This window comes from Oreochromis aureus, linkage group 7 (assembly GCF_013358895.1).
Source record: "Oreochromis aureus strain Israel breed Guangdong linkage group 7, ZZ_aureus, whole genome shotgun sequence".
Lineage (NCBI taxonomy): Eukaryota > Metazoa > Chordata > Actinopteri > Cichliformes > Cichlidae > Oreochromis > Oreochromis aureus.
The window spans coordinates 8,559,589-8,572,650 of record NC_052948.1 but is presented as its reverse complement, the minus strand read 5'-3'; the positions used below and the strand labels follow the sequence as shown (position 1 = coordinate 8,572,650).

Sequence of the window (13,062 nt, the reverse complement as noted above, 5' to 3'; positions counted from 1 at the left end):
TTATATGTGTGTGTTCAGTTTCCTTCAGCACACCCTTCCTGGCTGGTGGTGTCAGACTCCTCAGTATTAGAACTTTAGATTGCTCTGCCTGGTTGATTGATAACATTTTTTTCCCTGCACACCAATAACAAAGAGGTGAAATAACTTCACAAATACGACACTAGATACTCCGTCATCTCTGCTGTAGTTTGAACGTGCGGAAAGTTATGGATTTCAGCTTTAAATCCACAGCCCCATGACAAATACAGCTGCCTCAAATCCTCTATTTCACACTTCTAGCGGCGCTCTCTGTCACACATGCAGACACGCACACATTCCCATGAGCATGTGCGCACACACAAACATACACCATACATGTCGCATGCACAATCGTACACAATCCCTAAGAGCAATGCTGCACAGCTCAAATAGGCCAGCTAATCTCAGCCAGGGAGTGTCTGCGTGCAACTGTGTGTGAGTGCGAATGTGAATGTGTGTGCGCTCTGGCAATGTCACAGAGCGTAGAGGAGCAAGTTGGAGAGAACAGAAATCAGAACAGAGAGAGAGAGAGAGGAGGGGGGAGGCTGACAGACCAGGAGAGAGGGATGGAGAGAGGAAAAACCAGAGGTAGAAAGAGAACATGGATGAAAACACACTGAGGCTGAAAACAGAAGTGTCAGATGACATGGTTAGATAAGGAAGCATAATAAAGGGTAAGCTGCAGAGACAAAGAGAGATGGAGATAAAACAGAAAGCGATAGAATCCAGATAAAAGAGAAACTGATAGGCAGAGGGAGAGACATGAAAGCACAGAGCAGGAGCTGAAAGCAGGAAGGAGGAATCCCAGCTCTGAAATGAGCTCTAAATGAGCAGTTTAGGCACCGGCCGTGCCAGGCATGAGGCCAGCTCGCAGGTTCGGAAGAGAGCGCACATGAAGCTTGTCCTCCTCTGATCCTGTGACTGTGGCTTACTGTGATTTTCCTAACATTGGCTTTTTATCTTAAACCTAAAAACTGTTTTTTTGTGTGAAGTTTAAAATAACCTATGGAATCTGTGTTTTCATCCTCAACAACATACTGGTAATGAACGGGATTCAGGGCTTTATTCAAGGACACTAGGAATGAAAACACACACTGGCTGCTCCGAGGATCCAATCTGTACCTCTCCACACACAGCAATGCAGGTTCTTTCCAGCCACTAAGCGAGCCACGTGAGACAGCATTGCTGCTCGTTTGTGTTTATGAGTCAAAGCACAAACACATGTCTGGGGGTGTCTGACACTGATACACCTGTGTACAAATTGTTTTACCTGGACTGTTTGTGCTCCTGCTGTTTGGCTATAAAAGCAGATTGAATCTCCTAATGAAGTAGGTGGTGTGTGGGCTGATGTCAGTTATGGCCAATCAAACCTTTTTTCTCTCCATCTTATTAAAAGGAAGATGTTACAGTGCACTGACAGAGGACAGGGTGTACTGAGGGGAAACTGGAGTCCTTGTCTGGGACGTACAGTGCCACAGGCACAAATATAGGGCATCCCAAATATGCCAACAAGGACAAATGACGCCCATGAATTCTTATTTGTGTGGATGTGGAAACAATAGCAATAGGTTTTAAATTTCCAGGAATCTTGGGGTACACAGGCAATTTTTTTCACTATATTGATACCACTTACTATACATCACAGGGGACTTTCATCAACTGGACTTGAATTGAATTTGAGAGAAACTGAAGAAGACTTTAATAAAGAAAAATACAGGAATCATGGGAAGAAAACGACATTGACCTTAATAACGTATGCTTGTATAAAAAACAGAGACAGAGAGCTGTATATTTTGCCACAGAGGACGAACTGTGCCTCCTATTTGTATTTTGTGTATGACTGTAAAAGTCCTTTTAGATGTGGGTATGTTGCAGGTATGGTTGATGGAAAGAAAATAGGCTGCGCTACTTTTTGTATGGAATCGACTCGCAACTAAACACATTTATATTATTGTGCTCTTACGACCACTCCACCATACATTCATATTCATATAGTGCTTTATTCTATGCACTTTAAACACTTTATCTACCATTAATCCAAACATCACGATGAAGGAACAAACTGTTGAAGTGTACATGGATCATGAGGAACAAACCATTACCATTACTTTTGAAAATGTCCAGAACTGAAGTCATTGTGGAGAAAAATCCACAAATATTTAGAATCAGTATTTAGGACCACAACTCCATTTGATGCCAAGACAGTGTAGCTACCACTACATTAAGCTACTACTACTGGGGTTCGGGTCACACCCCTAGCCCAAGCCTGGCCCCAGGATAGGTAAACCGGACCCTTTTTTTCGTCATCATGGGGGTTTTCAGAATCAATCTTTCTCTGTTCTCTCATCCAGGACCAATTTGCCCTGGGAGACCCTACAGCATAGCTCCTGGGATCACTGGAATGCGCAAACCGCTCCACTGTGATAAGGTTTCAATTCACACGGGAACATTCAAACTAAAGAAGACAAATACTTAATGAGAGTACTACTCGCTGAAGCCGCCACAGCCTGATGCACCACAAATTGAAAATTGGTTAAAAATCATTTATGACACCTACATAATGGAACGACTGTCCTTTTCCTTAAAAGTACAGCAAGATAAGTTTAAGGACTTGTAGCCAAAATGGATTGCATTTATCACCCCACTTAGACCAGGCTAACTGGAGGGGGCACTTATATTTTAGTTGAGATGGAAACAGTGACACTTAAATCTTGTGTGTGAATCGCAACAGGTATAGAGAACGAGGAGAAAAAGTGCAACATCCTTGTAACATATTGTAAAGTTATACAGAAAACTTGAGAAATTAACACAATGTAGAGGTTTAAAGTTCATGCCATGGTAACATTTTCTTAATCTATAGTTTAATGAATGTAGAATTTAAGCTGCACGCTGATATATATTTTATTCAGTATTGTATCTTCCACATAAAAAAGAAAAAAAAATCTATAAATCTGACGAAGCTGAGGCTGCACATCTTTTAATATTTCTTAAGGAACAATGATCTCTCTACCGCACTTTAGAAGGTATACAGTGTTGAAATACTTGTTACAGAAAACTACTGACTTTGACTTTTGAAGAGAGTTTTAAAAAGACTTGAATACTTAAGAACGTAAAGTAATTCACCTAATCGTCCAAGATCTCTGTGCGCACTGCTATCAGGATCTAAATGGTTGCTCTTTATGCTATGAAATCTCTGGATTTGTTCTGACGTTTGTTGCTAAAAGTTACACAGTATCTCAAAAATGCACTGAATATTAACACTGCTGTTTTCTGTGGATTTTTTAGGAACCAGACATGTTGACAGAACCTGCCAACAGACAGGTAAAAATTCAAATTCCTGCCAGGAAAAAGCTCTCTGTATTTGATCTGCCATGGGAAAAAAAATAAAGGTCCATAACACTGAGGTGTCACAGTAATGAGGGAGTGCTTAAACATTTCTACAAACACAGAATTACACTATCAGCAGTGACAGCGGTGACAGCCTGCAGTTTGTTTAAACCTCAATTTATTTTGAAACCAGTTGTCAAAATTGCATGCTACATATAATTACCTGTGTCCATTTTTCCATCCTGAGCAGCAGGTCCATCTGGTATTACGCTCTTCACTTGCAGGAACTCGTCGGGCTCGTCGCCTCCTATAATTGTAAAGCCGAATCCCATGTTGCTCTTCTGCAGGGCTGTCGATAGGAAGGTGCCCTTCAGCTGGGTTGGGTCCCTCGTAAACAATGGCTTCTCTGCATTTGGACAAAATTGTGAGGGACAAATTTACATTTCTAGAAATTTTGAACATTGTGTTATTAAGTCATTTTTTTTTGCTTTTACATGATTTATTCAGCATTAGATGCATCTATTGTAATTTTTTTCTCAATGCAGAAACTTGAGGATACAATATCCTGATAATCTCGCTGGAGAAAAACAGTTTTTACTCAGATGAAGGAGTACATAATGTCCTGCTCTAGTATGTCATCATACGCATGCCTGGATTTAACCACTAGGGGCCTTAGGGCTGGCATGTTCTCTGTCCCCCGCACTGCCTGTGATTTCCATTCGACCCTGTACACTGTGACACTGTTAATCTGCCCCATCAAACACTCGTGAAACAGCCCACTCCATGACATAAGCCATGAAAAGAGGAAGAAAATGCAAAATATTCAATCCGGAATTTCAGCACTGAAGGGAAAATGTGTAATTATTTCAAAAATGCATCAGCGTGTGATGGCCTCAAGACCAAGGCTATGTGCTACGCACATTCTTTCTGCAGTCATGGCATTTTCATGTTTGTGCAACTGCGTGAGGCTGTCAGCATGTTTTCATGTAAGTACTGAACACGGTGTGGAATTGTACCTCTGTAAATTGTAGGCAGGGGTAGAGCAGAGAGTCCCTGGCTCTGCATCTGCCTCTGCTGCTCCAGGCGTCTCTTGGCTTCCAGGACCGGGTTCTCAAACTGAGTCCTTCTATTGATGTGACTGTAAATACAGTGCATTGTCACAAATTATGAACAAGGACAGATTAAAGCCTCTCTGAAAGCCAACAGAAATACCACAGTGCAATGCTTTATTAGAAATGTGTTCATAGCAATCATGCTTTTATTTTTATATTTTTGTAAACCTTGTATTCAGAGGTATTCAAGTGCCAGAAGTGAGTGCTTATTCATGAAAAAATAGCAGCTTTTCACGTTTTAAATCACCAACATTTAAAAATCTGCCGAGTTAAATAACTCCTTGTTGAAGGAAAAGGTTGTTAGTCTTGCTGACAGCCCAGCTCTTAGTCAAATTGTTGCTAGTAAATATTAGTACTCTACTCAAGTAAAAACAGCAGAAGGATGAAGATAAATTGCCAGAAAATATCTGAGGAACATGTTTCTGCTGGATGTAAAACTAATGTCTGGCAGGTGTTTGCAAACATGATCACTGTAACAGCTTAACAACACAAAGCTAGTTTATCTAGTCTGTAATTCTGATACAAATCTGTGAAAATACAATGCAGAGTTACTGGCAACTGCATCTACAGTTTGTTAAAATTTAATAATGCATTAAATTTCATGACTATGGTTATGACTTGGGTGTAAAATATAATTCTTAGGTGCAATTAAATGATATAAATAAGCACATTTTGTAAAGCTAATGGCAAAACAGAAACAGCTGCCTCTTAAAACTGTATCTGAATAAAAAGAGCGACAAGAAAAGTGTGTTTGTAATATAACCTGCAGGACAGCCCTCATAAGCAAGCGTTTTACTTTAAAGCTTTAATAAAATAGCTGTAATATATGAAAAAGAAATGGGAATTGAGTCATTTATAATTCATAACGAGGCGTTGTAGCGCATGGAAATGCATTTCCTGTTTTACTCCAGAGCGGCTGGTTTATCCAAAGACAACAGGGAAACTTACTCTACGTAGTAGCTGCCGTAGATGGGGTCATCTATCTTCTCCCAGCCGTAGGGCAGCTCTGAGGGAAAGAAAAACCAGATAAGGGAAATGAAGTCAGTCAATGCTGAGAGCTGAAGGAAGGAAGGTAGACTCTAAATTGAACCACTGAGGGGAGACGGCATGAATCTCCGGGCTCCCAGCTAGACGCTCCCAAGCGCTCCTTTAATAGACAGACAGCACTTCGATCTGCAGTGGTGGCTTCTTCATGGAGACGCGAATCACAACAAAGACGTCAGCCCAAAACAGGGTGGGAGGAAAAGAAAATCTAAATCATCTGACACCTCGGCCTGCCTTCTTTCTCTTTTCTTTCTCCGCCTGTTATCGTGAGCACAAATCCTTCAAGGCCAAATATCAACAACATACTACTTCATGTTTGTCTCCTTCACCCACCCACTTGTTTTCGCCTTGGACAGCTTCCGTGGCTGTTGTGTTAACTGTCTCCTCCTCTCCCTCCTCTGGTTCTGTTCCCTTCTCACTTCATCCATCCCTTCGCTGATTTATCTCTCCTCTCTCTATTATAAAGGAACTGGGTCAAGACGCTGCACAAACTCCTGTACTCAATGCCGTTTTCTTCTAATTTATTTCTAACTTTCCACTGTGGTGCACAAACACGGCAAACACACCTTGTACAACATGTTGTTGTGAGCTCCCTCTGCCGGTTTTTGCAAAATTCAAGATGTTTTGGTTTTCTGGTTTAGCACTCAGCTTGCAGGAAGCTATAAGAAACACAAGGGTGGGTTTAAATTGCACTATAAGATTGAGCTAACATAGAAAAACACGCACACCTACTCAGCAACAGTCCATCTGCCAAGCTGTTTCCCTCCCACTCAGACATATACCGGATATATAGCATGTCTCATTAGCATTAGTGCTCTTGAAGTGTTCATCCTATTTCTTGTATTATTTATCCTCGGGTCTTAAATAGTCTCATTCGTGTAATTTATAGCTGAAACCTGTGAAAAACTAAGTACACCCCATGATTCAGTAGCTTGTACAACCAGCTTTGGCAGCAATAACTCTAAGTAATCGTTTTCTGGACGACTTCATCAGTCTCTCACATCATTGTGGAGGAATTTTGGCTCACTCTTCTTTACATCACTTCAGTTCATTGAGGTTTGCAGGCATTCGCTTAAGGTCCCACCACAGCCTTTAACTCAGGTTGAGTCTGGACTTTTGATTGGACCATTGCAGCACCTCAATTCTTTCCTTTTTCCAGCCGTTTTCTGTTGTAGACTTGCTGCTGTGCTTGTGATCGTTGTTCTGTTGCATGACCGATTTTCAGCTAAGCTTCAGCTTTTGGACAGATGGTCTCACATTTGACTGTATAATGATTTGATATGCTGATGAGTTCATGGTGGACTTAATGACTGGAAGGTGCCCAAGTCCAGTGGCCGTGTAACAAGCCCAAATCATCACCCCTCTACCACCGTGCTGACAACTGTTCTAGAACTCTTTTGGGTTTGTATTTTGGCTACACCTTAAATACTTGTTCACTCTTTTTCTAATTCTACTGTAATAAGGTTTAACATCTAACATGCTAACTGAGGCCTGCAGAGTCTGAGATTAAGCTCTTGGGTATTTTGAGTTTCCCTGAGCACTACACGGTCTGACCTTGGGGTAAATTTATTGGATCGTCCACACCTGAATGCTCCAAACCAGCAAACTGCCAAAACTTGCTGATGATCAGTTAATCAAGTGCATTTGATTAGCAGCGCTTGGTTGGTGCTTACTTGCTTAATTTCTAGCAGCAAGGTTGTACGTAGTTGTTCAGAGGACTGCATGGAGTCCAGTGAAAAACTGCATTTTTCACACGACTGTAGACGGTCACTTTCCACTACTAATAAAGCAAAGGTGATGAACAAAGTACGAAACTACTGTCACACAGATTACAGATGAGGGCTCATACATTATTCCTGACAACCTTTGTGGCTAGAAGAGAATCACTGAGGGAGGCAAATAAAAACATGGGCCTAGTGTGTGTAACACTGTTGCATTTGTAATGGAAAGGTGTGTGGCAGTGGTGTGTGTGGGTTAGGGGGTTTAGCCCTGACATTTTTGCTTTATACCTCACTCGTTTGCACAACAGTTTCAAGACTGGGTTTTTAAATTTCGGATCAAAATTTATTTCTAGCACTGACTATTTAAATCTGTAAAGCACAAAAAGTTTAAAACAAGTTCCTGGGCTGATAATAATTTTATTTGTTTGGTGATCGGGTTCTTTGTTCAACTTTAAAAATCCCCCTGTAAAAATATAATTGTTATAATTGTATTTACATAAAATATCTTAGATCAAAACATCAAAATTTTCCGATGACTTTACAGATTATTTATCCTGTAAAGAAGTTTGTAATTTAGTAAAACGTCTGTGAAGCACAAGAGTTTCCACACTCAATAGTTTTTATAACAAAAACCAATCAGTGGATGTGTGTACACGCTGGTTTATAGATTAATTAATAACGTTGGTTGCTCAACAACATAAGAGCACATAACTCAGGTATTAAAAGAGACATTTTTTAAACAGTACAAACCCAAAACACAGCCTGACCCACTTAAAGAGTCACATACCCACCCACACCCACACCCACCATCAGTCCTATTATTTTTACAATTATTTGGTCTGTGTGATACTGATACAGTGACATCATCCCCTCGCATTGTAATATAATTATGAACAGATCTGTGATGTAGATATAAATAATCCATGTGTGAATGTGTCAGTCTGTGCGTGTGTGTGTCCTGCTGCCGAGCATGCTGACTGTGCAGCCCAAGGTGAAAGGGCTGCACGCCTCAATTATCGTTCCTCTGCTTTACTGTTTGCTCAAACCGACCGCGCCGCACCGCCATTACCTTAAATGACCCTTCTCATCCTCGAGGTGAAAAAGCCTGATGGATTCATACTTCAAACCACCTTAAATTCCTTACCACCCTGTCCACGAGCCACCTTAAATGTCAGCCTAAGTCATCCACTAGTCGCTTTCCCTCCCCCTGAAGTGAAAGGGAGACAGTTTCCATGGAAACCACCAGTGGAAGTCTTTCTTTTTTCCCCCCCCTCACCCGAGCTGAGGGCTCTGTCTTGTCTCTATTTCCTGCTGCTGCAATACAGAGAGCGAGGAGTGCGTGTGTGTTTATGTGCGTGTTTTTAAGCATTCAGTCGAGTCTATATTTGCGGTGTGTGCGCGTGTATGTGAGGGAAGAGCGCGTGTGTATTAAAAATGGCTGAAATGTGTCGTCATCTCTGACATTAAATCAAATTCCTCGTGTGTCTGAATATAGCGTGAGCATTGAGGGGGCTCACTTGTGTTTGCTCGTTAGTGTGTATGTGTATTGCTGTCTCTCTTGACATAAAGTCTAATTGTGATTCCTCTGCATTAGATGACTCATCTTCCCTCTCACAAAACGTCTCTCTGACCAACAGGAAGCCATGAGCAGATACAATGAACTCATCTGACTCATCTGACAGAAAAAAAGCCAACAATAACTTCAAGAATAAACTCAAAGAAATACAAATTCCACAAGATTTCCATGTAGGGCTGCAAAAAAGGGTTTTCAACATCATTTTAACTAGAAATTATATTTGTAATGACAGATAAACCATTTGGTTTGCAGCATCAGCAAATCAGTAAAACCTGGCATATTAAAACTAATTATCTGACCAACAGCAGAAACTAAAAAAGAAAAAAACTGGAAAAATCTCCCAGATGAAGACTCCCTCTTAAAAAACTAAGTAGAACTGTGAGAATTTTTCCTCAGGTGCATTTTTTAAACCATTTTGCAGTCTAGCTCTAGACAGCATACACAGAAAATACAAAAGAGCTGTCAAGACAGAAACGTATAAAACAGTGATTGCAGAAAAATGAGAGTGAAAAGACGAGAAAAACTCGAGACAGAGGAATGGTCGTGGTCCAGACATGACTCAGTGTAATAACAGTGATGAAACTCTGGGGTAACATTTTTAGCGTCGCTCTCTGAGAGCGTGCTTCAGCGCTCTTCGTATGCAAGCCTGAACCCATCTCCATCTATCGCTGCTAGCTGCAAACACGGTTTAGACACTGTGATGTTGGCCTCAGTGAGAAATCCGGCCTCTGAATGACAATAAACAGCATGTTTTCGTCGACAGCTCTGGGATTACTTGGAAAATGACGCAGGGATTGAGTGCGTATGAAGGGCACAATTGAAACCAACTCTTGGAGGGACTTGAAGCTTGTCCTGTTTTTTCCTGCTCTGAGCGAGAGAAGGGATATGGGCTTGAGTTATACAACAAAAGACTCTGACAAACAGAACCAGATCTGAGGTGACAAGCCTTTGAACTCTGGGATTGAGTCTCAGCAAATACATACATTACAATGCACACAATGGTTGTAAATTTGTGCAAACACATCCAGCACAAACAGGCATCTTCTCAAACGCAGCATGGGAGCAAAAGAACGCAGAGAGGCTAAGTAAAGGGAAAAGGAATAGCGAATGAGGATATGAAATGCTCAAGGAAAGTGGAGCAAAAAGACCAGACGTGGAAGCAACGGAAAGGGAATAACAAGAGGGAAGAAGCAAGAAAAAAAAAAGCACTGATGAAAGTGTGTCTGAATATTTTTCTGTTTCCTGCCTGAGGCTATGAGACTCTGGGAAATCCTTCAGGCAGAGGGGCAGTTAAAAACAGCACCACCTCTTCTTGATGTTCCCATCCCACATTTATTGTTTTATTCACGCCCCTTGCATAATTTGATATCCTTGCTTTCATGCATATTTCATCATCTGAAAATTACATGTCCATTAAAGCGGGCAAAAATGGAAAAATGCTTTTAAATTATCACATGTTTTACAGCGGGAGCGCCAAAGTATTGTACAAACACCAAAAATTTGGCAGAACAGTATATAACCAAGAGCTACAGGAGACCATTTTAAAAAAAAGAACAGTGCGAGTAATGTAAGGATGGGGATGCTGGATTAAACTACTACATATCCTTCTGTCATCCCATGTGCTTGCTTAGCTGTTTAAACCAAAAAAGAAAATTTCCTGGCATCTAAACCTGTTTTCTGGAAGAGATTAATTCATAGGTGCTGCGAGAGGACGTGATGTGTCATCCAGGGCCTTCACAAACGCTCTGCTAACAGTCTTTGATCCAAATTCCTCTGCCAGTAGTGATTACTTAAGCATTAAATTCCTTTAACAACTGCTTCCCCCGATGACGGAAACAGGCACGGCAAAAGATTAAAAAAGAAAAAGATAACTCAACTTCACACAGTGAAGGCAGAAAGAAAGAAACTTAAAAGTAAAATGAAGTGTCAAAAACTGCAGTTTCTTAAATGGCCACTAGAGGGTGACTCTACTAGCGCGTCAATCCTCTCGAAAAATAGTAGTGTGCAAAAGTCTTGAGCCAAAATGGGTGTGTTCAACAATAGCGCTGCAGGTTTCTTGAAGGGCAGTCTTTGGATGTTGGCTGCCTTTTGTGTCCAGAAAAACCCACTCTGTGAGTGTGGAGTGTGGGATTTATCCATGCATGTTTGGGATCATTGTCATGCTAAAAATGATGCTATTGCCAATCAAATGGCTTCCAGATGGTGTTGGTGCTCTTTTTGAATATCCCTGGCACTGCTTTTGTCCTCCACTTGTCCAGTTTCCTAATTCTTTTAAAGACACACTGCACACCATCCTGAGATATACCAAGTTTTCAGCTAACAGGTTTTTTGGGAATAAAAAAAAATTACAATTTTATGCCTATCAAACAAACTGTGCTATGTTTGGCATTTTTTAAGCTGTCTGTTAAGTTAAGTGCCTTTTTTATGCTTGAATGCCTCAAAGGTTAGTGCTAAGTGGTTTAACAAACAAAAAACATTTCTCTGAAAATGGTAAGGTACAAGGACTGGACTGAAAATGAGTGAAAAAGCAACCAATGTCCAAAGAACTACTTTGAAAGACCTGCAAGCCTGGAAAACTATTGTTCATGACCACTTTAAAAAAACTAAAAGAAAGTCTTGTTCCTTGAGGGGCAGGCTCAAGATTTTTGCACAGCAATGTATGTAAATGTTTTAAAAATGAAAAAAAAAAAAAGAGATGGCGACAGCTAAGATGTTAGACTTGAAGGTTCATAAGAGTTTCTCCCAAACCACTGGGAGGCGCCACTGTTCCTACGTCCACTTTTACATATGGAGCATGAAACTAATTTTCAATGAGAGATTACATGGAGCTCCATAAGCTATTGTAGCAGCTGCTAACCACAAGGGAACCTGATGCCTTTCTAAAAGATAAATAAAGACGTAATCGGATCTGACAGAAACTTTACTGACATCCTCCACAGCAAAGCTAAAGTACTGTCAGCCATGTTCGTGAAAAGAGTCTGAACCAACAACTTTGTGTATGTGTGTGTGTGTGTGTGTGTGTGTGAGAGAGAGTAAGAGCCAGTTTGTGCAGAGCTGAGCGCCGTTATTAGAATTCCTGTCACACTCTGGGCCTTTACTGGGGAGAGGAAGAGCGATAGCGAGGCAGAGAGTGAAGGAAAGACAGGAGAAACTGCAGAGAGAGACTGAAAGGGGAGAGAGGGGGAGATGTGAGGTGAGGGAGAGGACTGAAGGGATGAAGAACAGAGGTAGAAGGTATCGATTTAGATCTTGCTCTGGCAGATCACATCACAAACTAATTCAGTGGCCGGCTGTGACAGCAGCAGGGACGTTAGATCACCTTATCGTCATACATCTGCTCACGCTGTATCACCACTGCGCTTGAATGTGTAGCAGAATAATGGATGCAAATTTTTCCCAAAATTTTTTGTGTTGTCAGAGTTGATTTTTGCTTTGCTTCATTAAAACTGCTTCTAAACAAACCCCAAAGATAATGATGCTGACACGTATATAAAAAAAGGCAGTAAATCAGTCTGACGAGCTAATAAACTGTAGCTTATTCTTCTCTCATCCACACGTCCACATACACCATTCTGGTGCTCTAAACACGAGGGCCACGAAATCATGAACAGGTTAGAGAAGACTAATAACACACCGTTTTTGAGACCTTTGTTTCTTCCAACCTGGACAGATGTTACTACTCTGGCCTCAAAACATTTATTCAAGACAGAGAGTGACAGGTCAGGTCAGTGAACATATCACGAGGGTCAAACACACCAAAAGGTTTTGGAGCTGCTACACTGGACCAGCCAAAATGTCCTCAGTGGCAAATAATCCCAAAGAAATGCACGTTTTGCTCCTGTTTGAGCAATGTTTGCTAAAAACTGCACTGCCCAGCTTTTTTAAGGTAACAAATTGGCCCTTTCACCAACAATAAATCTCCATAGGTAATTTGTTTGTAAAAGATTTATGTCTTTACTAGAGCAGCTGAACTCTCCAGACTTTAAAACACAATAAACTGTGTTTTATACTGGAGTGATACATTCTGAAGCACACGGTTATGGTTACAGGCCAGTCATTTTTATTCAAGGTCTTAATTTAATTTAATTTAATTTATTAAATTATGGAGTTGTTTTTTTCAGTTAATGATGACAAAAAATAACAACTGAAGCATTTCTTTCCCTTTGGCACCTCATTCTCAGGCCGTCTGAAAACAACCTGCCCTGCTCCATGTATGAAGTTCATTTTTCCCATCTGTCCCTGCTTTAGTCCTCACACAATGTAA

General features: G+C 40.9%; 1 protein-coding gene across 5 annotated transcripts in view; it reads right to left on the bottom strand.

The window, feature by feature from the left end:
- LOC116318343 (membrane-associated guanylate kinase, WW and PDZ domain-containing protein 2-like) overlaps positions 1 to 13,062 on the bottom strand; it is a 90,307-nt gene that overhangs the window by 21,328 nt on the left and 55,917 nt on the right. For all 5 annotated transcript variants that reach the window (XM_039615644.1, XM_039615645.1, XM_039615646.1 and 2 more), the window contains exons 7-9: positions 5,406 to 5,463; positions 4,362 to 4,483; positions 3,569 to 3,751 (exon numbers count right to left, since the gene is read on the bottom strand). In XM_039615644.1, the coding sequence (XP_039471578.1) occupies positions 3,569 to 3,751; positions 4,362 to 4,483; positions 5,406 to 5,463 (363 nt within the window). The remainder of the gene's footprint in view (positions 1 to 3,568; positions 3,752 to 4,361; positions 4,484 to 5,405; positions 5,464 to 13,062) is intronic.